Consider the following 27,210-nt stretch of genomic DNA (forward strand, 5'->3'; position numbering starts at 1 on the left):
CAGAAAAATGTCTCGACTATATTTTCTATTCATTTTACAACTTATGGTGGTAAATAAAAGTGTGACTTTTCATGGAAAACACAAAATTGTCTGGGTGACCCCAAACTTTTGAACGGTAGTGTATATCTTTTGGAATTCTGTCCAAAACGGTCCACCTTGGTCTCAAGTTATACCATGACACATTTTACCGCATGGTTTGAGAGTGATTTAGGTGGGCTTGGATGCTTTTTCATGACAAAAGGCCGCCGCCTTTCTCTGGCTGTTTCAGTGGCAGTAGTGGAAAGACTACAGAAGCAACTGATATACTTGTCTTAATGCATATCTTCTTGCCAAACATCTGAAGGATGTGGTTTCTAAACTTCTTTTTTTTTTGGTTGGTTGGTTGGTTTTCATGGTTTTCTCGAGGTTTTAGTTTTTCTGAGTGTGTTGTTCAAAACCTGGAAGTAATAGTACGCAATAAGAAAAGCCAAGTGCCAAACAACAGAACAATCTTCACAGGAACGGAGCCATCGTCTTTCTTTCCTTTCTGTTTCGCCACATGTTTATTCCCCACGACTCATCCATTCATTTATTCATTCAGTTTGCACACAGTTATTATATTATTCCTTGGAGCATTAAGTCAAGTCAACTTTATTGTCAAATATGCTACACATGCTCGACATACAGCACAGATGAAATATCAGTCCTCTCTGCCCCACGGTGCAAACAGGCAATGCAATAAATAAAAATAGAATAATTGAAAAAAACAAACAATATAAACAGTATAAACACTCTAGATAGGAACTAGACATAGACTAAACACTCCAACAATATAAACAGTGTAAACACTAGATAAGAACTACACACAGACTAAACACTCAGACAATATAAACAGTATAAACACTCTAGATAAGAACTAGACATAGGCTAAACACCAGGGCTGTGAAAAATCCGCGGAATTCCGTGAATTTGGCCGCCAAAAATATAATTTTAGTAAATCATCTAATTTTGCAATAACAAATTGGGGGGGGGGGGTAGGGGTTGTTGTCTACCGACCGCTAGTAGTCTCGTACAGCGAGTGTCACCGAGCCGGCGAGTCTGGGAAAGAGCCTACCGCAAATTCTTTCTGTAACGACATTGTAATTTTTTTGGTATCTTTTTTTCTTTTGCGACAGTGACAGACCAGTTTACGGCATTTGTGCCATGCTTACAAACCATGGCGCGAATCTTGTGTTCTTTTCGTTTTACCATTGTGCTCTTTAAACACGCTTTCGATATCAACGGTTTTGAAAAGGAGAACTTCGCGGTATGTCCACGTCACGGAGGGACATGGTTCAGAGGGAGGACGGTGAGACCGGCAATGTCAAAAACATTGACAAGGAAAACGGCATCAAAAATCCATGGAATTGGCGATGGCTGGAGTTTAAAGCCGGTAGTGAATATCTCCATGAGCACATACGGAATATAAAAGAACTGGGGAAAGCTTACTGCATCTTGTGCCATCAGGATGTGAAGTACAGTTCTGGTGGAAGAACACGTTTGGTTGACCATGTTAAAGGAAAAAAACATGCGGAATTGGTGAAATTGAAGCTGTTGAACTATAGATTACCAGGTAGACCATCTTGTTCACATTTATTATTTATGTAGTTTTAACTTATGTTATTGTTCATAATGTTCATTGTTATCATGAATCTGTAATGAAAGAGAGACCAAAAGAGCAAGGAAAAGCCGTATAGAAAGTCAGAAAGAAAAGAGTAGGCTTTCTAAGCTGAAGAAACTGCTAACAAAGAAAAGGAAATAAATATAAATATTGACTTGTAAATAGTTGTATATAGTTTTTGACTAGAATCTGTCCAACATGAACAAGAAAGACATTTTGGTATTGAATCAGTTCAAAAACAAGAACATTAGTGACTATTGTTTAATAGTCAGTCTAGAATTTCCCCCCTGGAAAAGACATTTTGGGACCCAGTGAATTGATACAAATCGACACAAGAATATAAGTGAATTTACAATATGAGGTATGTTATTGAGATATTTTCATTCTTCAAGTGAACCCTTATCAGTTAAAAGGTAAATCAGTTCAAATTGTATTATTTCAACATAATAATAACAGTTCAAATTAAATGGCATGGTCGAGAAAATATTTGCTTTCAGGAGATGCTTCAAATCTATCAATATACACAAAATCTGTTCAGCTTCTGGGGCCCTGCAGCCCCCAGGCCCCCTGCTAAAATTGTTTCCTCGGATTTTGCCATTTCTATTTCACAGTCCTGAAACACTCAAACAATATAAACAGTATAAACACTCTAGATAAGAACAAGACAGACTAAACACTCAAACAATATAAACAGTGTAAACACTCTAGATATGAACAAGACAGAATAAACACTCAAACAATATAAACAGTGTAAACACTCTAGATAAGAACAAGACAGACTAAACACTCAAACAATATAAACAGTGTAAACACTCTAGATAAGAACAAGACAGAATAAACACTCAAACAATATAAACAGTGTAAACACTAGATAAGAACAAGACAGACTAAACACTCAAACAATATAAACAGTGTAAACACTCTAGATAAGAACAAGACAGACTAAACACTCAAACAATATAAACAGTGTAAGCACTCTAGATAAGAACAAGACACAGACTAAACACTCAAACAATATAAACAGTGTAAGCACTCTAGATAAGAACAAGACAGACTAAACACTCAAACAATATAAACAGTGTAAGCACTCTAGATAAGAACAAGACACAGACTAAACACTCAAACAATATAAACAGTGTAAACACTCTAGATAAGAACAAGACAGAATAAACACTCAAACAATATAAACAGTGTAAACACTAGATAAGAACAAGACAGACTAAACACTCAAACAATATAAACAGTGTAAACACTCTAGATAAGAACAAGACACAGACTAAACACTCAATATAAACAGTGTAAACACTCTAGATAAGAACAACACAGACTAAACACTCAAACAATATAAACAGTGTAAACACTCTAGATAAGAACAAGACACAGACTAAACACTCAAACAATATAAACAGTATAAACACTCTAGATAAGAACAAGACACAGACTAAACACTCAAACAATATAAACAGTGTAAACACTCTAGATAAGAACAAGACACAGACTAAACACTCAAACAATATAAACAGTATAAACACTCTAGATAAGAACAAGACAGACTAAACACTCAAACAATATAAACAGTGTAAGCACTCTAGATAAGAACAAGACACAGACTAAACACTCAAACAATATAAACAGTGTAAGCACTCTAGATAAGAACAAGACAGACTAAACACTCAAACAATATAAACAGTGTAAACACTCTAGATAAGAACAAGACACAGACTAAACACTCAAACAATATAAACAGTATAAACACTCTAGATAAGAACAAGACAGACTAAACACTCAAACAATATAAACAGTGTAAACACTAGATAAGAACAAGACAGAATAAACACTCAAACAATATAAACAGTGTAAACACTCTAGATAAGAACAAGACAGACTAAACACTCAAACAATATAAACAGTGTAAACACTCTAGATAAGAACAAGACAGAATAAACACTCAAATATAAACAGTGTAAACACTAGATAAGAACAAGACAGACTAAACACTCAAACAATATAAACAGTGTAAACACTCTAGATAAGAACAAGACAGACTAAACACTCAAACAATATAAACAGTGTAAGCACTCTAGATAAGAACAAGACACAGACTAAACACTCAAACAATATAAACAGTGTAAGCACTCTAGATAAGAACAAGACAGACTAAACACTCAAACAATATAAACAGTGTAAGCACTCTAGATAAGAACAAGACACAGACTAAACACTCAAACAATATAAACAGTGTAAACACTCTAGATAAGAACAAGACAGAATAAACACTCAAACAATATAAACAGTGTAAACACTAGATAAGAACAAGACAGACTAAACACTCAAACAATATAAACAGTGTAAACACTCTAGATAAGAACAAGACACAGACTAAACACTCAATATAAACAGTGTAAACACTCTAGATAAGAACAAGACAGACTAAACACTCAAACAATATAAACAGTGTAAACACTCTAGATAAGAACAAGACACAGACTAAACACTCAAACAATATAAACAGTATAAACACTCTAGATAAGAACAAGACACAGACTAAACACTCAAACAATATAAACAGTGTAAACACTAGATAAGAACAAGACACAGACTAAACACTCAAACAATATAAACAGTATAAACACTCTAGATAAGAACAAGACACAGACTAAACACTCAAACAATATAAACAGTGTAAACACTCTAGATAAGAACAAGACACAGACTAAACACTCAAACAATATAAACAGTGTAAACACTCTAGATAAGAACAAGACAGAATAAACACTCAAACAATATAAACAGTGTAAACACTCTAGATAAGAACAAGACACAGACTAAACACTCAAACAATATAAACAGTATAAACACTCTAGATAAGAACAAGACACAGACTAAACACTCAAACAATATAAACAGTGTAAACACTCTAGATAAGAACAAGACACAGACTAAACACTCAAACAATATAAACAGTATAAACACTCTAGATAAGAACAAGACACAGACTAAACACTCAAACAATATAAACAGTGTAAACACTCTAGATAAGAACAAGACAGACTAAACACTCAAACAATATAAACAGTGTAAACACTCTAGATAAGAACAAGACACAGACTAAACACTCAAACAATATAAACAGTGTAAACACTCTAGATAAGAACAAGACAGAATAAACACTCAAACAATATAAACAGTGTAAACACTCTAGATAAGAACAAGACACAGACTAAACACTCAAACAATATAAACAGTGTAAACACTCTAGATAAGAACAAGACACAGACTAAACACTCAAACAATATAAACAGTGTAAACACTCTAGATAAGAACAAGACAGACTAAACACTCAAACAATATAAACAGTGTAAACACTCTAGATAAGAACAAGACAGAATAAACACTCAAGCAATATAAACAGTGTAAACACTAGATAAGAACAAGACAGACTAAACACTCAAACAATATAAACAGTGTAAACACTCTAGATAAGAACAAGACAGACTAAACACTCAAACAATATAAACAGTGTAAGCACTCTAGATAAGAACAAGACACAGACTAAACACTCAAACAATATAAACAGTGTAAGCACTCTAGATAAGAACAAGACAGACTAAACACTCAAACAATATAAACAGTGTAAGCACTCTAGATAAGAACAAGACACAGACTAAACACTCAAACAATATAAACAGTGTAAACACTCTAGATAAGAACAAGACAGAATAAACACTCAAACAATATAAACAGTGTAAACACTAGATAAGAACAAGACAGACTAAACACTCAAACAATATAAACAGTGTAAACACTCTAGATAAGAACAAGACACAGACTAAACACTCAATATAAACAGTGTAAACACTCTAGATAAGAACAAGACAGACTAAACACTCAAACAATATAAACAGTGTAAACACTCTAGATAAGAACAAGACACAGACTAAACACTCAAACAATATAAACAGTATAAACACTCTAGATAAGAACAAGACACAGACTAAACACTCAAACAATATAAACAGTGTAAACACTAGATAAGAACAAGACACAGACTAAACACTCAAACAATATAAACAGTATAAACACTCTAGATAAGAACAAGACACAGACTAAACACTCAAACAATATAAACAGTGTAAACACTCTAGATAAGAACAAGACACAGACTAAACACTCAAACAATATAAACAGTGTAAACACTCTAGATAAGAACAAGACAGAATAAACACTCAAACAATATAAACAGTGTAAACACTCTAGATAAGAACAAGACACAGACTAAACACTCAAACAATATAAACAGTATAAACACTCTAGATAAGAACAAGACACAGACTAAACACTCAAACAATATAAACAGTGTAAACACTCTAGATAAGAACAAGACACAGACTAAACACTCAAACAATATAAACAGTATAAACACTCTAGATAAGAACAAGACACAGACTAAACACTCAAACAATATAAACAGTGTAAACACTCTAGATAAGAACAAGACAGACTAAACACTCAAACAATATAAACAGTGTAAACACTCTAGATAAGAACAAGACACAGACTAAACACTCAAACAATATAAACAGTGTAAACACTCTAGATAAGAACAAGACAGAATAAACACTCAAACAATATAAACAGTGTAAACACTCTAGATAAGAACAAGACACAGACTAAACACTCAAACAATATAAACAGTGTAAACACTCTAGATAAGAACAAGACACAGACTAAACACTCAAACAATATAAACAGTGTAAACACTCTAGATAAGAACAAGACAGACTAAACACTCAAACAATATAAACAGTGTAAACACTCTAGATAAGAACAAGACAGACTAAACACTCAAACAATATAAACAGTGTAAACACTCTAGATAAGAACTAGACGTAGACTAAACACTCATATATATATATATATATATATATATATATATATATATATATACACACACACACACTGGTTCAAATAACCAAGGAGTCAAGGGCACTTGAGGTATAGCAGGGAAACATGAAATAAGCAGAATAAACAAACTAGCAGCTGTTAAGATGAGGTAGTGCGGAATAGTGCAAATGAGCCTACTTCCTGTGCTTTCTCCCGATGAATATGTCATATAAATTGTCTGGATTTCACCATTAGATTCCCGTAAACATGCTTTACCACTGCAGATGATCAAATAAAGTTGATTGGCTTGAGAATATGGCCTTTGGAGTTTTCCACACTTCAGGTAATAAACGAGTGTTTATTAAAGCTGCTCTGGTCATAACATTTCACTGAGCTTGGAATTCTACAAGTACGGCGTATAAACATCTTCCATTTAAAGATACGCAGAGCGAAAACGAGGACACGAGAGACAACGCAGACGAAAGATTTTTTCTTCCTTCCTCCCGTTAGGATTCGTAGAGGGCGTAACCACACTCGGCTTTATAAAGTCGTGATCTGACGAGAGAATTAAAGGTGTCGCTCGCTTTGTCAATAGAGTATTTTAAACCGACCCTCTCAGCATAAACGTAATCATTTTCAGAGATCAAGCGTCCGGTATTTGAACACAGAGTTGCTCCTGTAATCGCCAGCACATTTTATTATTTTTTTCGTTAAAGGGGAACTGAAGTCATTTTAAAACTTGCTTTATTTCTTAACTAACGTGTTATTCAGTTACGTTTTCGGTTTTATTAACCTTATATCGTGCCTCGTAGTGGCATGTTATATTACACTTATCAGCCTTTTTGGTTTGTAGCCATGTTGAATGTAGCTCGTTTGGTCCACGACAGGCGTCGCTTGTCCGCGCGATCTTCACGAGATTTGTGCGAGACTTCAAACATGACGCGTCACCGCCACCATTTTTGAAAAATGTTTACACAGCGGCCAGATCGCCATATCATTCCAATTTAGATTAATTTTGAGATTTGCCGGCTTCATCAGTGATGGAGTGTCGGTCCTGCGCACTGTGGCGCGCACACCTGAAGGCGTGCCTCGAACATGGCGCACCTGAGCTCAATTAAGGAAGTGTGTGTTTGCCTATTTAAGGACTGTGCTGATGCATTTGCATCGCAAAGTATTACGATACGCATGTACGCATTACCGAGCCTTTCTACCCGTTGTCTTGATTTCCTGTTTCACGATCCTTGTGCCCGTTTCTCGTTCTTGTCCTCGTTTAGCCTTTGATGTACTGTTTGCGCCTCGATCGACCCTTTTGCCTGTATTCTCGTTTTTGATCTCGCCTGCCGTTTTGGATTGTTTGCCTGTGTATAATTTTTCTCACTGTATATATATTCTGCACTTTATTAAACTGTATACTTCTGCACATACATCCGCCTCCCTCGCGTACATGACACGGAGATTATTCCATACAACTCGGAACCAACGTGGAGTAGAGAAGAGTTGTGAAGACGACAGGATAAGGACGAGTCCGTCGCGCTGGTATTTACGTCATTACCGTCGCACAATTAAAACGTGCCGGATCAGGCGGCTGGCGGGTTTTCAAAATAATAAATACATGCATGTATTTTTGTGATAAATTCATATTATACTGAGCGCATTTCCCACATAATCCTCACTAAGGTTTCGGACAGCGCTACAAAATGGCGTCCACGCTATATAGTGCGCTATATAGCGAGTAGGGAGCGATTTCGGACACAGGGAAAACTTCCGGCTTGATTACGTCAGCGTTCGAAGGAGGGCGCGCGCGTCTTTTGACAACGTTGGCAGATGTCGGTCGCTTTGATTTCCGCTGTACGTTTTACTTCCGTCCTACGATGTCCCGCACAGGTCTCAGTGAATCTCGTTTACGGCCGTTGCTTTGACATACGGACTGATATATTACAGAGCATATTTCAAACACTCATAACTTGCCATAGCAGTGACAAAATAGCTGTCAGAAATGCGTTTTGACATTTTATAAAATGAGAGAAATAGAATTTTGATGATGATAAATTTGCCATCAGTTCCCCTTTAAGTATTTTTTGATGTTTGTTTGCATTTTTTTCTTTTAAATTATAACTGTTGAAGTCTGCCGTGTTTGCGCTTCTAATTTTATATCAAGGATTAGCTTCTTAAAATCTGTGGTGCTGTATGATGAACTGTTCATATTGGTGGAAGTGGAATTTACAGAGGTATTAATATGACTTAAACTGAGGCATTCTGTCATAAGAAGTGAGTGTGTGTGTGTGAGTGAGAGAGGGAGAGCGTGATTTAATCTTGGCCTGTATTGTGTTTCTCTCATTCTGGGCAGTTCCACTTTGAGAATGTGAAGTTTCGCCAGCTACAGAAGACGACTTTTCTTATTACCAATGACGGTCAAGTGCCCTGTACATTTGCCTTCATCCCCAAACTCACAGACTCTCAGTATTGCAAACCCTGGTTACGAGCCGATCCCAATGAAGGAGTTCTTGACCCAAGTGAGTGCCAGTCATTTAAGACCGTTCTTGCATTTATTGAAGAATTTGTCCAGAATGTCAATGAAACTGAACACGAGCTAGAAAACCGATAGCGCGCACACAGTGTCGCCAGTCAAAACAAGCTTGTGATATGGTTGCGTCCTAAAAGTGTGAAAAATTGGCTGATGGGTTTGTTTGTTTGTTTGTTTTGCAGATGAGACCATGGAGATATCCTTGGAGGTGTACGTGAGTAAAGACTCTGTAACTCTGCTCAACTCGGGAGAGGATAAAATTGAGGACATCTTGGTGTTGCACTTGGACCGGGGGAAAGACTATTTCATTACAGTGTCGGGGAACTACCTGCCCAGCTGTTTCGGAACCTCTCTGGAGGCGCTGTGTCGTATGAAGAAACCCATCCGCGAAATTCCCATCACCAAGCTCATCGACTTGGTGAGGGATAAACCACAGCTTGTACAAGTAGCGATTTCTTTCGAGGCTAAATCATGCAGGTGTACTGTAAATGAATAACGCACAACACTGAAGCCCATGTCGAGAGAACTCCTCTCCCTGGGCCACGTGCAGGTATTCGTATAGATAATCGTATGGGGCCGAGTAAAATTAAGGATTAATTTCACGAGTGATTTCGAAGTTTGCGACTCGGGCAATTTCAAAACTTCGAAATCACGAGTGAAGTTGATCCTTAATTTTACGAGAAGCCATACGATTACTTGTTTATAACATCTCATCTCATTATCTGTAGCCGCTTTATCCTGTTCTACAGGGTCGCAGGCAAGCTGGAGCCTATCCCAGCTGACTACGGGTGAAAGGCGGGGTACACCCTGGACAAGTCGCCAGGTCATCACAGGGCTGACACATAGACACAGACAACCATTCACACTCACATTCACACCTACGGTCAATTTAGAGTCACCAGTTAACCTAACCTGCATGTCTTTGGACTGTGGGGGAAACCGGAGCACCCGGAGGAAACCCACGCGGACACGGGGAGAACATGCAAACTCCACACAGAAAGGCCCTCGCCGGCTACGGGGCTCGAACCCGGACCTTCTTGCCGTGAGGCGACAGCGCTAACCACTACGCCATCGTGCCGCCTGTTTATAACATATAGGGCCAAATTCATACTTCGGAAGCCATTCAAGTTCACAACATTATTTTGTCATTCACGTTTTCTGAACCAATCAGGGCGCAAGACTATCTTGCACGTTTGAATCAGTTTCTAAAGCATCTTTCATCATGACACGACGACACGAGGATTTACATCTTTCAGGATTGATCCCGGATACTCCTCTCGTCTCAGATGCCGATCCAATCCTGCCTGCATTACTTTAAGAGAGTCTGGTTCGTAGTTTCCCCCATTTACTTTCCTCACGTTTGCTAAAACCGCAATAGCACCTTGTCTAACTCTCAGCATTCATATGCCACTAGAGAGTCGTTTATTTGTCTTTCCGCGGCCCATTTCTTAAACACGGAAAGCCAAGAATTCGTACTTTATTTGGTATTTTCATTTTCGCTTGCAGCTTTCAATTGGTTTATCATTTCTTCGTCAAATATAGCGAAACGCAGCATTGCTGAGTCAGCAGAGTCAGCCATTTTGTTGACACAATTTGTTAATTTCTGTAACCGTAACCAAGCAACAAACCAGCCAATAGCATTTCAGAAATACGGCCCCATGTTAAGGAAAAAAAAAGAGCCCTCCTTGATTGACCAATCAGAATTGAGTAATTTGGCCCTGTGTGTTATAAGGGCTGTAATGATGAATTCTACTTTCAAACTCAAATTTAGTAGCAGACTTACGACTGCGATCTTAGTGAACCGAAATGAGGTCCGCTTGCCATGTGCTATTTTTAATTTGGTCAGGAACGCTAACTAAATTCCAAAACATTGTGCCACCTTCTAACTAAAATGGTTAGAGATCAGGGTTAATGGTTTGCACTTGTGATAAGTGAAACTCTTTTTCCGAGGTCAAGTTTAAGTGGTTTGTGTTTGCTGTGATGCCAGTAGTACAGGGAAATGCATGTAGTGCAAATGGCATAATGTATCTCTTTTTTTTAACTGACAGTGAGGGTGACGGTGCTCTGGTTGTGTCTAGTAGGAATCCTCTTGTGTGTCCTCAGCTACCGATCAGTTTGTAGGGCTGCCAATTTGGAATATTTTTCCTTATACTTTTTATCTCCCGCTGGCTGAAAGGCCCGAAGGGGGATTATGTCGTGGCGATGTCCGTCAGTCCGTCCGTCTCGGGAAGGGTTCTCACCTGCTGAAATCAACTCCTCTCACAACTTTTGTAGGAATTTCACGAAACTTGGCAGGATTCTTTGTTATACGTAGGTAATACGCATTTTGCAATTTCATTAATTTGGGTCACATTTTACCAGAGTTACAGCCCTTGATTAACAAAATTATACTTTGACAATTTCATGAGTGTGTGTTTTTCTTCTGACATCAACTCCTCTCACAACTTATGGAGGAATTTCACCAAACTTGGTAAAAGGCCTTGTTGTATGTCGGTAGTAAGCATATTGTTATTTTGTTCAATTCGGTCGCGTTTTACCAGAGTTACAGCCCTTGATTAACAACCTTGTACTTTGACAATTTCATAAAGGTGTGCTCGCCTTCTGAAATCGACTCCTCTCGCAATTTTTGGACGAATTTCTCGAAGCTTGGCAAAAGGCCTTGTTATACGACGGTAATACGCAGATTGCGATTTAATTCCGTTTGTGAAAATTTTCCCAGAGTTTTGAGCCTTGATTAAATAACTTGTACTTTGACAATTTCATGAGGGTGTACGTTCTTCTGAAATCAACTCCTCTCACAGTTTGTGGAGGAATTTCACCAAACTTGGCAAAAGGCTTTGTTAGGCCCCGGTCACACCACCCGAACTTTGCTGGAGCGTTCCTTGAACGGTAGGGAGGGGGGGCCGAATTTCGACAACGCTCGTCACCGTGCACAAAATGGGAAAAAAAATCGAGAACACGGGCGTTGGCTTAGCGGTGCACCGCTGAAGCCGGCGTTGCTTTAGCGTTGGTTTAGCGGTGACGCGAGCGTTGGTATAGCGGCGTTCTGCGCATGCGGGCTTTGGCTCGGCGGGGGTATAAAGTTGGTTTAGCACCAATCATAGCAAGTCTCTCAGCATCCATGGTGATACAGTTTTACTGTAACTTTGAGCAAATTCGATATAGATGAGGTCTGAACTCAACGGCAGCTCGATTCCGAATGAGCTCCTGGTCCATTTCTCCCCGTATTTATAGCCAAATTCTGGTCCCGCTCCGACACCTCTATACCAACGCCAAACCAAAGTTCATCGCCGCCATGGATAGCTGCTTCAACGCCCGACACCGTTCCAGCAACCCCGTGTCCGCTCGTAAAACGCTTACAACCGCTCCACCGAAGTTTGTGCAACGTTTAATCGCCGCCCGGGCAATGCTGGCGAAGCAGCGGTGGTCCAGCGTTCAAGATTTCTGCGTTGGCCTAGCGGACCCAAGCGTCCACGAACTTGCGTCTAGCGGTGCCAAACTTTGACTGGGCGTTGGTGGAGCGGGGGTGAACTTTGCCGGGGCGGAAAATTGCCCCCTCCTCACCGCTCGCAATATTTTGTGCAGCTCAAAACTTTCAGAGCGGTAGGAGGGCCCCTCGAGAAACATCAGCGGTGGCCGAGCGTATACGGCGTTGCTTTAACGGGGGCCAACTTTTGTTAAACGGTGGTGAACGGTTACGAGCGGTGATGAATTTTTTTCACCGCTCCAGGAACACTCCAGCAAAGTTCGGGCGGTGTGACCGGGGCCTTATATGACAGTAATACACAGATTGAAGTTTCGTTTAATTTGGGCAAATTTTACCGGAGTTATGCCCTTGATTATTAACAAACTTTGGCAATTTCATCAAGGTGTGCTTGCTTTCTGAAATCAACTTCCTTCACAATTTTTATCTCCCGCTGACTGAAAGGCCCAAAGGGGGATTGTGTCATGGCGATGTCTGTCCGTCCCGGAAAGGGTGCTCACCTTCTGACATCAACTCCTCTCACAAATTTTTGGAGGAATTTCATGAAACTTGGCAGGATTCTTTGTTATACTGCATGTCAGTAATACACGCATTGTAATTTCGTTCAATTCAGTCACATTTTATCAGAGTTATGGCCAAGTTACCAGCAGGGGAAATTGTGCTCTCGGAGCACTCTTGTATTTCAGAGCAGTTGTAGGCCTTTAACTATTACGTGCAGTGGACATGCAACAAGGCAAAAGGAAACGATATTGGCATGAGAGCGAAACATGAGCTCAGTCTTCAATCTAGAATTATATTTGCATTTCCCATAAGGACTTTTCCAGTTTTATTTTGTTCCAAGGCTGTGGGTATCTATATAGAATGTAAAGCCCTTCCTTCTCTGATAGAGTGCACACACACCCCCATTGTGGGTCAGGGAAAAAGAGATGCGTAGAAGAGACCAATAAGATACAGTTTTAAATCTCAGAATACTGTTTGAGATGTTTTTGATTTTTCATTACTGCATCAAATTCATTCCACACACAACTGCTACCTGTGTCTATCATTATCCATCTTTTGTCTTTTTAATTTGGAAAATTATTGACTCTGTACATCTTGGATCAAAGTTAACTTCAGAAATGAATCAGTAATATGTTATACATGACCGTGACCTTACTTCCAGCCTAATGGTCTGTTAATTAGTAAAAAGACATGTAATAAGTCTATATGATATTGGAAGTCTAATTGAAATCCATCTAGATTCAGTTGTGGTCAGACGTTTACATACAGTGACATGAATGTCATCTTGGATATGAATGTCATGGCAATATTTGGGCTTTCAGTCATTTCTTTGAGCTGTTCTTTTTCTGTGGCAGAATGATTGTACAGCATACATCTTTAATTAAAAAAAAAACACTAGAATTCGGGGCACAAGTTTTAATTTATTTTGGGTTTTCTGAAATCATCACATGGTCAAAATGATACAGGGTAAAAAATGTACATACACTCACTTAGATTATTAATTCAGAGGTGCTGAAGCTTCCAAAATGTCTTTTATCTTGCCAAGGCTGAGGTCTCTTTAACTTCCTGTTAGTGATCATGATTGACTATAGCTGGTAGCTTCTCTGTGCCTTCATAGAAAGGGTTTGTTATAGCACTCACTGGATTGACCAACACACAGTAAAATGGGAAAGTCCAAGGAGCTCAGTGCAGATCTGAGAAAGAGGATCGCAGATATACACAACTCCGGAATGTCTCTTGGAACCATTTCTAAACAACTGCAAATTCCAAGATCAGTTCAAACAATTGTATGCAAGCTATTGTGAGGTGAAGTCACTTTGCCAAACCACTTTGCTTCAAGAAAACCCAAACTGTCACCCTCAGCTGAAAGGAAATTGGTTTGGATGGTCAGGAACAACCTGAGAACCACCATGGCACAGCCCTGCCATGAACTGGAAGCTGATGGATCACTGTCTACAGTTCAGTGAGTTCTACATCACCATGGACTAAGAGGCTGCTGTCCAAGAAATAACCCCCTGCTCCAAAACTGACACCTTCAAGCTTAACTAAAGTTTGAAGCGGATCATACGGACAAAGAAAAAGCCTTCTGAAGGAAAGCTGTATGGTCGGATGAGACAAAGATTGAGTTGTTTGGCCACAATGACCACCATGTACAGAGGGACACTGTACCAGCTGGTGGTGGTGGTAGGATCATCATGCTCTGGGGCTGTTTTGCTGCCAGTGGAACTGGTTCATTGCACAAAGTGGATGGAATAATGAAGAAGGAGGACTACCTCAGAATTCCTCAGCATAAACCATTAGAAACTTGAACACGACTTGGGAGTTACAACAGGACAATGAACCCAAACACGCATCAGAGCTGATTGTGGAGGATAAAGCAGGCTAACATTAAGCTTAAAACAAGTCCTGACTTCAACCCTATTGAAAATACTGTATGTGGACCGTGCCAAGAAAAAAAAAATTAATTGAATTCTATCATGAAGAGTCCAACCAGAATTCTGCCAGAAGCTTGTTCATGGTAAACAAAAATGTTTGGTCAAGGTGAGTCTTGCGAAGAGACATTTTACCCAAATATTAGGTGTGCTGTATGTATAATTTTGACCCTGTTTTGATTTCAGAAAACCCAAAGAAAATTAAAACTTGTGCACTAAATTCTAGTGGGTTTTTTTAATTAAAGCTGTATGCTGTTCATTCTGCCACAGAAAAAGAACAGTTCAGAGAAAAGACTGAAAGCCCAAATATTGCCGTGACATTTATATCCAAGATGACATTCATGTCACTGTATGTAAACTTCTGACCACAACTGTATATACTAGAGTATGAGATCCAGATTGGAGTGAAGTTTGATTTTAAAAGGTTGAATTGGAAACCTGAATTTGATATTGATGTGTTAGAATATGACGTTAGCTAATCTCCAGCTCACACGAATGTAAGTGCTGTTCAGTGTCTCGTAATGCGCTGCAGTTACTTTGAGATGCCGTGTCATGCGCTAGTAAGGTCCACTGCATTGCCACTTCTGTATGTAAATATAGGCTTTAGTCTTCAGAAGCAGAGGAATGTTCCTGTGACTGGTTTTCATATACCTGTAAGGCCAGCGTTATAATGTACCCATACGTGAGTACACTAGTGTCCAAGGGCTTAGCCAGAAATGAAAAAGTGGGAGTCATGAACAATTGGCGTCAAAGTACTTTTTTTTTTTTTTTTTTAAATTAACTTTTGTTCTAAAACAGAAAGATCAACACTATTAAAATGAATTCCATTAAAAAAAATCTAGCTTACTAAGAACATCCATCAACATACATTTCAAAATAGCAACGTCAATAAAAACGTGAAATAAGTTATACAGTGAAGAAAAGAAATCTGATTATTTTTTTTTTTTGGACTTAATTTTACCAGACATATTTTCATGCTTCAAAGGAAGTTTTGAGATGGTAATAAATGCTGGCAATACCATGATGCAGGGTTTTTGCTTAAAAAAAAAGTGCTCTTCTCTTGTCTTTTTTTTTTTTCTCCCCCCTCCCCTTTGGAGGCTTTTCTTGTTCCACTTCGCTCTCTGACGTTGACGTCAATTCACATGGTGGTGATTGTACAGGATCCTCATGTGAAACAGAAGCAGCTTCTTTCAACGAGACAAAAAAAATTCGTGATTTTCGCTATCGTCGTCTTCGGAATAGCTTGAAACGAAACCTAACAGTCACCTGTTCTCTGGCGCGAACGCACTCTGTGCTGGTCACTTGATATAACTGACCAATGGCAATCAGCCTTTTCCGTAACTACTCGTCATCGAAAATGAAACAGAGTTGTCAAATCTCCATGACGTTCCCATGGAGACGAAAATATACGATGGATCAGAGAGTAAATGCTTAAGGGTTGTTTTACAATCAGGGTACGCAAGCTAAAAATCACATTTAACACTTATTATCTTCAATATCAAAAGGCTTGACTAAATAAACTTGGTTGTTTATTGTATCCCTGTGATCGCTCTATTTACCATGCAAAAATAAATGTGGTGATAACGTTATTTTTGGTGAATGTATGGCAATATATGTCATATTTAGCAAAATTACTCGTGTCATTTAGAAAAAGTGCTTTTTTGACCACAGGTAGCTCCAAAAGGGATGCACTTAAATCATTCTTTATACCATAAAACACATATTTGGTTCCATATCATTGGAAACATAGTTAAGTTTTAATGTTGGATGCCAGTAAGTTTTCAGACTATTTTGATCAAATTAGTATGTAATTGTGTCAAAAAAAAAAAGTCCTCTCCGAGACAGCTAATTTTTCAATATAAAATAACATATCGAAAATGATTATTTTCATCCTAAAATGTGGTCAAGATATTGGGACATAAATATTAGAGACAACTAACACAAAGCTTACAGCCTTATATTTAAAAGCACTGTGGAAGGAGTGGATTCTGAATTGTCCAAAAAAAAGTCCTCTCCGAGAATCACTTCATTTGTTTCTCCCATCTTATAGCAGATTACGCAAAACTACCAAACACGTGTCAAAAACTTACCTGAAATCTGTTCTTTAACTGGTCCTTCACTTAAAAACTGGTACAAGAACCAGTTTGAATCAATTTGAATTTTGGACCCTGTGACACAAACTTTGTACCCTGATTGTAAAACATCCCTTAACGAAGTAGTAACGGGCAGGACGAAAAAAAAATTCCCGTCATGTCAAATTTTTTCAACTGCCCGTCACAATGACAGGTTGACGGGTCTCTGGCTAAACCCTTGCTAGCGTCCGGTGGGTGTACGCGAGGCTCTACATACCCTCTGAGACGAGGGCACATGTGCTGGAGCTCCATCGCTACCTGCATCTGTACAATTTGTCTTTTAAAACAATATAAAGACAATCCAATGTGCGATAATTCACAGAGGGGAATGCCAACCTACTGCACGTGTTTGTCACATCCTCCCCAAACGGACTAGAAAGTAGCACTACAGCTACGTGTCTGCGATGTCCGCAGCTATCAGTGAGTGCGTCCACAAGGGAGTATAACCGAGGAATGAGAAGCAATACAGATCGCGATAAGGCTTTCCCCAAAACGTTACAGCATGTTCAGTAACCTCTAGTGACTCCGAACGCTCTCGATCTTTTTCTTTGTCTGCATTTATCATCTGTATTTTTGCCATTTCTCATCTGTGCAAATACAAACGGTCATGAATTGTCTTTTTTCTTTCATTTCTGCTTATCTGTTTTCTAGACCGCTTACCAGTGTTGAGAGAAAAATGCTTAGCATCTCTTATGTAAAACTTTTCTTTTCACTGGATATCTAATTTCCCTGTCCTCCGTTTTCTCGATCTCTCCTGTATGCATTGTCCATTCCTTTCCAACCGATAACTCTTGGGACCGCTTCACTCTCAGGGAGAAGATAGCTACATGGAGAAGGTAAAGCTCTACAGATTGCTGTACTGTAAGGGCTGCCGCAGTGTGTTGTATGTCTTGCTGAGTAGCAGTTAGTTACAGAATTAGAGACCTGTATGTTTTCACTGCATGCATGGCGTGATTTCATTTTCATTTCTCCGTGTATGTATCAGTTAACAGTCTTGCATGTGTGGAAACCGTTCCTAAAGGTTTGTTTGCTTCGCATTGTGTCATCTTTAACATGTTTAACGGTCAGCAGGCCCTCCTACTGTCTCGCCCTGTTTTTTGTGTTGTTCAGGCACATGGATGCAAACGGCGCGCCTTTTAGCGGATGCCGCCTTTTTCACGGCTGTCTGGGGGACTTGTGTGAATCGTGCAGATCCGATGAGTTTTTTTTTGGGGGGGGGGGGGCGTTGGAGTGTCTGATTATAATTTCAAAGTAAATTCTGTATTAAAATCAGGGCTTTGAACCAGAATTTTTTTTCCTATTGGTTCGTTCCGAACAGAAACGGAATTTTAACGTTTCCGGTTTGGGGTTCCACCATTAAATAGACGTTCCCGAACCGGTTAGAACAAAAAAATTTCGTTCCCGGAACGGTTAATTACGTTCCCTGTCAGCTGTTTAACAAATGGCTATAAAATTATGTCTCGGTCTCATCCAGCTTAAGCCAAATGTAGGCTAATTCTATTACAACCTTCATTAAATAAGACAAGAAATAATTCAAAACAATTATTATTTCAAATGTTGGCGATTTGGATTCTCAGTATGTCTTCCCATCTACACAAACAGAAAAAGTGCCAAAAATGAAAGATAATTCGTTTAGTGTGTTACCAAAGGCTAGTCAGGCCCTATGCATTGATAGGCTAACAGAGGTTAACGTCATTTAATGTTCGCGAGCCTCTCATTAACGTGGACAAATATATTGATATCGTGTTTGAAATTGACGTTTTTGAATAACGATAGACTGCAATATTTACCTCTTATTTAAGATGTGGAGACGTGATAGTAGTCCACCCTCCCGCTCTCTCCATTCAGTCAGCGAACGTCACACAGGAAGTGAACCCCAGCGGGTCATAGAAACTTGCGCAGGAGAAGAATGACTTTATTTGTAGGCTACGGAAACTTTGAGGAACGAAATAAAAACCGGTATTAACCGGTTACCATTATTTTTAATAAGCGTTTCTGTTCCGGAACATAAAAAATAATAAAGTTTCTGGTTTCGTTTCTGTTCCATGTGAAATAGAAAAAGTTCCCGGTTTTCGTTTTCATTCCTTGAACCGGTTCAAAGCCCTGATTAAAATTACTAATGCCGCTTTTCCACTACAAACGCGGCTGAGTCGGGCTGAGCCGTGCGGTGCTGAGTCGAGCTGAGTCGGGCTGAGCGGGGCTGTTGGAGTTGCATTTCGACTACAACCGCTCTGAACCATGCTGGCTGGAAGTGGGTGGACACATCGGGTGGAGTTAGCGAAAGTGGGTGGACGTCACGTGATGTCGTTAGGCGGCGCAAACAGTGACATCAGTGATCTTTTAAGCGGTAGTCTCACGACCCGGATAGTAAACAATAAACATGGAGGACATGGAGTCGTTAGTGTTGCTGGTCTTGGTGCTGTGGCTTGTTGTCACCGACAACGCCAACAGATACTGGCAAGAGCGTATAGATGAGGCGAGGCGCATAAGGCTTCAGAAATTCTCGTAATTCTTCTTCTTCCGGGTTTACGGTGTTTACAGATCCCAGCGTGCTCGCGGGGCGTGTGTGGGCATGTGAGGACACTCCTCCTCACCAATCAGTGCACAGGGGAGTGTCTGCTCACGCCCCTAGCCCCACTCGGCACGGTTTGGCTCGCTTCAGCCCCACTCCAAAACCGTGCAAGTTTTGGGTGCTGAGTAAGGCTGAAGCGAGCTGAGCCGTGCTGCTCCGAGGTAGTCGAAACGCGAGCCGTGTCGGGCTGAAGTGAGCTGAAAAAGGGTAGTGGAAAAGGGCCATATATAAGCAAATGCCGTTATAGTCCATGAAACATAGGAAGTATAAGTATGAGAAGAAAACAGTAAATCAGAAAGCTGCGCATGTAAAGCGCCATTATCTGCTGCTGGCTGCACTTCACTGCACGCGCAAGGATTTCCATCAGTCCAACGTAAGTTACGTAATTGGCTTTACGTGCGCAGCTTTCTGATTTACTGTTTTCTTCTCATACTTCCTATGTTTCATGGACTGTAACGGCATTTGCTTATTTAGTAATTTTAATACAGAATTTACTTTGATGAAATTATAATCAGACACTCCAACGCCCCCCCCCCCCCCCCCCCCCCCAAAAAAAAAACCTCATTGGATCTGCGCGATTCACACAAGTCCCCCAGACAGCCGTGAAAAAGGCGGCATCCGCCAAAAGGTGCGCCGTTTGCATCCATGAGGCGATTAAGGCTGCTCAGAGTTTCAGCTCTGACACTTGATTCTGCATGTCAGTTTCTGTACAACACTACTGCTTTATTTCCGAAGCTCGCCAGGGACTGACCTGACAATACTTCATGGCATTTAAAGTGAATGTAATGTCCCTAAACCCCACTTCTTTCCTTGTGGAAAGCAATCATTATGTTGATTGACCATGGTGTTTTCGAACCGTAGCTGATCCAAAAGGCCATAAATTGATGGAAAATCAATAAGATCAGCCGATTTTCACGGAGTCTGCCGAGACCGGACGGGGAGACCCCGAAAGGGTGCGTGACGTCACGCGTGCAACAATCCGAGTATCGATTTCATTCCTGTGCGCAGCAGTGGTTAGACCAGTCTCGATATGGAATCATGTTTTGGAGAGAATTCTGATAGTGATTGGGATTCTTGTACATCGGATGAAGGGGCAGATGGTTATCAAGGATATTCCAGAGTAAATGGTTCTCTTTTCAAGCCCCCAAGACGAAAAACAGATGCCAGTTCACTCAGTCCCATTCAGCGCCGATAGCGCACCACCAACTAGGGAGAATCGGAAACACAGATTGGTTTGTGGGTTTGTATTCTAAGCTGGTCACTGCAAAATGCAGGGAAAATATTTACATGTACCTCAATAAATGCAGAAATATAATCTTTAAAATGTACACTTATTCAGTATAATTACTGAAAGAAAATATGAAGTGGGTGATAAAAGGGGAATTGTGGGTGGTAAAAGAGAGCAACTGGACTTGCTTGAAGATTCTTGAAGACGTTTCACCTCTCATCCGAAAGGCTTCTTCAGTTCTGTCCGACTAATAGGGAGTGGCAGATTCTACCATAACAGAGGCCAGTTGAGTCCCATCTCCTTAAATTGCTGAATTGATTATTTTGATCGGGGCGGCACGGTGGTGTAGTGGTTAGCGCTGTCGCCTCACAGCAAGAAGGTCCTGGGTTCGAGCCCCGGGGCCGGCGAGGGCCTTTCTGTGCGGAGTTTGCATGTTCTCCCCGTGTCCGCGTGGGTTTCCTCCGGGTGCTCCGGTTTCCCCCACAGTCCAAAGACATGCAGGTTAGGTTAACTGGTGACTCTAAATTGACCGTAGGTGTGAATGAGAGTGTGAATGGTTGTCTGTGTCTATGTGTCAGCCCTGTGATGACCTGGCGACTTGTCCAGGGTGTACCCCGCCTTTCACCCGTAGTCAGCTGGGATAGGCTCCAGCTTGCCTGCGACCCTGTAGAAGGATAAAGCGGCTAGAGATAATGAGATGAGATGAGATGAGATTATTTTGATCATTCTATTAAGTTTTTCTCGTAGCATTTGGGGTCTTGGACATTCACAGTAAATTTTAGGACAGTAGTCCTGGTAACTAATTAATAAAAGCCTGACACGACAGACATGCTAAATGACAATAGAAACACATCGGTTTCTATCATCAAAATCTGACAGACAAACTAACGTCTCATCTCATTATCTCTAGCCGCTTCATCCTTCCACAGGGTCGCAGGCAAGCTGGAGCCTATCCCAGCTGACCACGGGCGAAAGGCGGGGTACACCCTGGACAAGTCGCCAGGTCATTACAGGGCTGACACATAGACACAGACAACCATTCACACTCACATTCACACCTACGGTCAATTTAGAGTCACCAGTTAACCTAACCTGCATGTCTTTGGACTGTGGGGGAAACCGGAGCACCCGGAGGAAACCCACGCGGACACGGGGAGAACATGCAAACTCCGCACAGAAAGGCCCTCGCCGGCCACGGGGCTCGAACCAGGACCTTCTTGCTGTGAGGCGACAGCGCTAACCACTACACCACCATGCCGCCGCACAAACTAACGTCTACCATCATATTCTGACAGACACTCGAGATGACAATAGCAACAAAACTGTTTCTTACATTATTAATCTGACAAATTTAGTAATAATATTAAATACCTCATCACTAGAACCAAATAATACAATAAAATATATTGAAATAAAAAAGATATAAAATTTATTTTCAAAATTGAAATATCAACAATAATTGTCAGAACAGTGACGATAGACACGACTGTCACTTTCGCGGGGAAATAACACATTGAAATGGCCTGTCGGCTGAAAGGGTCGCAAGTGGCTCTGATTTATCTCAACTTACGATAGTTTTCCTCCAGAAAAATTTAAATATGAATGCACAAATATATTCTCAATGTTTCTGTCATCAAATATTTCTATCGTCAGGATAGCTGACTGAAAATCTTACCTTGATTTATTTGATGAAATCTAGCTGTCGGAACTCCAAGTCTTGCCCGGAAGTAAACGTCTGCTGTCACAAAAATCATGCGCAGTAGAATTTCCTCCTTGCGTCAGTCAACATGTGCATGGCGAGGGCTTGAATTTTGCTATCGTCAGGTGCATTTGACTGACAGACTGACGATAGCATTTTTTAAAAATAACTGTGGGCTTCTCGTCGTGAACGAAATAGTTTTTTCGCTGTTAATCTATTTCAACTCTATCTGTTGACACCCAAAAATGATAAAGCCTGCTTCCACACGATAACTACCAAAGATCCATAATGGCCGAGTCTATCGTCAGGTCGTCTGACAGAAATTCACTGACGATAGCAACAGGGATAATGAAAGTGATTTTTAAAATGGGAGTTATGTCTGTCAGATATGTCAAAGAAATAGAACTTTATTCTTTAAAAATCTTTTATTGATATACTCGGTGTATTTTTAAATGACGTGCTGTTTTAGAAGACCAAATACCATATTTTCAATCTTGAAAATATTACCTCACTGAAAAAAGGACAAGAAAAATTTCTTATTTTGTGGGCAAGTGGTTAATGGATCCAGTTACGGTAGAATCTGCCGAGTATCAGGTATTTCTCCTCTCATGGATGAAAAGCAATCCTAAGGTGCCGTTGAGTCATCCTGTTGGTGTGGGTCACTGGGGACCGGGTGTGAACGGCCTAGAGAGTCGTTGGGGTGATCAATGGATTGTTGGTTCTCTCGGTTGTCCTGCGAGACGCTGAAAACCTAAGGACAGAATAGCCAGACACAAACAGGACAACATCTCATCTCATCTCATTATCTCTAGCCGCTTTATCCTTCTACAGGGTCGCAGGCAAGCTGGAGCCTATCCCAGCTGACTATGGGCGAAAGGCGGGGTACACCCTGGACAAGTCGCCAGGTCATCACAGGGCTGACACATAGACACAGACAACCATTCACACCTACGGTCAATTTAGAGTCACCAGTTAACCTAACCTGCATGTCTTTGGACTGTGGGGGAAACCGGAGCGCCCGGAGGAAACCCACGCGGACACGGGGAGAACATGCAAACTCCACACAGAAAGGCCCTCGCCGGCCCCGGGGCTCGAACCCAGGATCTTCTTGCTGTGAGGCGACAGCGCTAACCACTACACCGCCGTGCCGCCCACAGGACAACATAGTGTATGCAATTCAGTGCAGTGAGGAATGCACGGCCTCGTATATTGGGGAAACAAAACAACCGCTTCTCAGGCACATGGCTCAACACAGGAGAGCCAGTTCCTCAGGTTAGGACTCTGCTGTCTATCTCAACAACAAAGGACACTCATTTCAGGATTGCAACGTACGCATTTTAGCCAGAGAGAAGAAGAAGAAACCTTTATTCGTCACATGCACACTTCAAGCACAGTGAAATTCATCCTCTGCATTTAACCCATCTGAAGCAGTGAAAACACGCGCGCACACTCAGAGCACTGGGCAGCCACACCAGAGCGCACGGGGAGCAGTCAGGGGTCAGGTACCTTGCTCAAGGGCACCTCAGCCCAAGGCCGCCCCACGTCAACCTAACTGCATGCCTTTGGACTGTGGGGGAAACCGGAGCACCCGGAGGAAACCCACGCAGACATGGGGAGGACATGCAAACTCAGCACAGAAAGGCCTTCACCGGCTGCTGGGTTCGAACCCGGAACCTTCTTGCTGTGAGGTGACCGTGCTAACCACTACACCACCGTGCCGCCACACGAGAGGATCATTGGTATGAGCGAGGAGTTAAAGAAGCCATTTTTGTCAACCTGGGACGGCCATCACTGAACAGAGGCGGTGGTCTAAGCCATCATTTATCAGCCACCTACAATGCAGTCCTTGGCACACTTCCCAGACAACCGAATGCACACCAAAACCCAGCTGTTTTCAGCGTCTCGTACCCCTTTTCCACCAAATCAGTTCCAGGGCTGGTTCGGGGCCAGTGCTGGTGCTGGTTCACAACTCGTTCAACTTGCGAGCCAGCTGAGAACCAGTTTGCTTTTCCATAGCTCGCTGTACTAAGGGAAGCCACGTCATTACGTCGCTGTATACGTCAGTTACGTCGCTGCATTTGCATAAACCTTGGCGCGAATATCGAAGCAAAAACAACACGGAAGAAGCAGCAACAACAATAATAATGGATGACTTCGCGTTTGTACAGCTGCTGCTTCTCGTCGCTTAAAAATGGTGATCTTTCGCGATCTTGTTATTGTTGTTGGTCTTAACAGCTCCGCCCCCCCGCTGATGTAAGCGGTTCTTTCCTCTGGCCCAGCAGAGAGTTGGTGCTAGCCTGGAACCGGTTTTTCTGGCCCCAGAGCCAGTTCTTTGTCAGTGGAAACAGAAAACCCGGTTCCAAACTAAGCACTGGCCCCGAACCAGCCCTGGAACTGCTTTGGTGGAAAAGGGGCATCACAGGACGACAGAGAGAACCAGCAATCCATTGATCACCCCAACGACTCTCTAGGCCGTTCACACCCGGCCCCCAGTGACCCACACCAACAAGATGACTCAACGGCACCTTAGGATTGCTTTTCATCCATGAGAGGAGAAATACCTGATCCTCCCTATTAGTTGGACAGAACTGAAGAAGCCTTTCGGATGAGAGGTGAAACGTCTTCAAGCAAGTCCAGCTGCTCTCTTTTACCACCCACAGTTTACTATGACCTAGATGACTAAGAATCTTCACAGACAGAATAGGGGAATCGACGAACTGTCCAAATGTCAGATCAAATGTCATTTTTTAAATAAACGGGTTTGTTTTTTGCTCCAGTAATTCCCATGTGGTCGTTCTGGTGGTGATGAACGCTTGATGAATCAGATTTATTATTAGTAGGCGACACGAAATCTGCCCGCTTCGTTTGCACAAACTTCACCCACTGTCGCTTTAGATTAGTGTCATTTCTCGGAAATACGTGAACTGAATGTCCTGTTGTATATGGATTTGAGCATCCAAACACAACGCAGCGCTTTCACATGGTTATTTTTGTAAGATTCCAACAACAATATCCAATTTCAGCGAGTAAACAAGCACGGAGCCAGATGAACCGAAATGATCCAGATAACCGGGGTTCCATGTGTGATGTCATGTGAGATTAGCCCTGAGGCAAGGCTGCCTTTTTTCCAGGATCCGGAAGCCGCGATTTATCGATAGTTTTGTGTTTGATGATAAATAATTGATGATATTTCTTTTCCCCCTGCTTTATTAATTAATTTTGGTCTAACGATTATTCATTTTAAAGCATTACAATAAGGCATTACATACACTTTAAAGAATAATAGATCTGGTCTAAGAAATTAAGGTTGTGCAGGGTCTGATATTTTTCCAAGATGGTGTTTACTGTGGGGTTGCCAGGGCGTTCGAGTCATCTTTGTTCGGTTAGGAAAACCATCAGTGTTTTTCCTTGTCAGGCCCAGACAATGAAATAGTTCTTCCACGGATGGCTGAATCATCAGTTAATTCGTAAGCCCACTGGGCAAGCGACAGCTCTGCTGTACTTGTCCTTATTCTGTCCCAGTAGTGTCTTTTATATAGCATGCTGTGTTTACACCTAAGTCTTTGGCGAACTTTTTTTTTTTTTCCCCCTGAGCTGTGGTGTTCGTGCACTGCACTTAAAAGATGTTATTGCAAGGTGAAATATTTATACCCCTTTTGCACAAGTTGACACCGTTCCCTGGGGTCTTAATGAAATATCTGTGACGTTCTTTGGTCAAAATACCGCAAGGATAAAGCGCCGTAGTTCCCTTTGCACCCTGTTTAAACAGCCCTGTTCAAAACGGCTGATTTGAGCATCTGTTCTTTTAAATGATAATGAGCCACTGCTCACCCCACCCTCTTCCTTGACCGGCCAATCAGGCAGCACTTTCCTCGTGAATATTCATTTGCAAAGTTAGTTCTCAAGCCATGAGTGGAGATACTCAAAAAAGCGGGCGGCATAATTCTGATGAGCTCCCCTTGTGACCTAGAAAGGTTTACTGAAGCACGTTTTCTGAAAGAAACTGACCGAAGTGTCTTTTGTTTGAAAGTTTGGGGGTTGGCAAGCACTCGAGATACTCAAACGTATGTGCACGAACGCTGAAAAGCACTAAGCTTTTCACAATGCACCCCCTTCAAGTCTGGCTGCGAGTTTCTTTTCACTCGGCATATGATTAGGATTGTATAACAGTTTTGCCTGCACCGTTCTGTACTTTGCTCAGCTTAGATATCCCTAGCGAATTGTCCGCTCCTGCCCTTAGCGCTTTTTAAAGCATGATGCTCCATTTTGTCAAAAATGTGTGGGCCAGCATTGTATCCCACTTCATACTTGTCTAGCTGAGGTGTACACTACCGTTCAAAAGTTTGGGGTCACTTTGAAATGTCCTTATTTGTGAAAGAAAAGCACTGTTCTTTTCAATGAAAATCACTTTAAACTAATCAGAAATCCACTCTATACATTGCTAATGTGCTAAATGACTATTCTAGCTGCAAATGTCTGGTTTTTGGTGCAATATCTCCATAGGTGTATAGAGGCCCATTTCCAGCAACTCTCACTCCAGTGTTCTAATGGTACAACGTGTTTGCTCATTGCCTCAGAAGGCTAATGGATGATTAGAAAACCCTTGTACAATCATG

General features: G+C 41.1%; 1 protein-coding gene across 1 annotated transcript in view; it reads left to right on the plus strand.

The window, feature by feature from the left end:
- ocrl (OCRL inositol polyphosphate-5-phosphatase) overlaps positions 1–27,210 on the plus strand; it is a 138,318-nt gene that overhangs the window by 74,023 nt on the left and 37,085 nt on the right. The window contains exons 17-18 of the mRNA XM_060927699.1: positions 8,871–9,036; positions 9,230–9,465. Coding sequence (XP_060783682.1) covers positions 8,871–9,036; positions 9,230–9,465 — 402 coding nt within the window. The remainder of the gene's footprint in view (positions 1–8,870; positions 9,037–9,229; positions 9,466–27,210) is intronic.

Source organism: Neoarius graeffei, chromosome 8 (genome assembly GCF_027579695.1).
Source record: "Neoarius graeffei isolate fNeoGra1 chromosome 8, fNeoGra1.pri, whole genome shotgun sequence".
NCBI classification, from domain to species: Eukaryota; Metazoa; Chordata; class Actinopteri; order Siluriformes; family Ariidae; genus Neoarius; species Neoarius graeffei.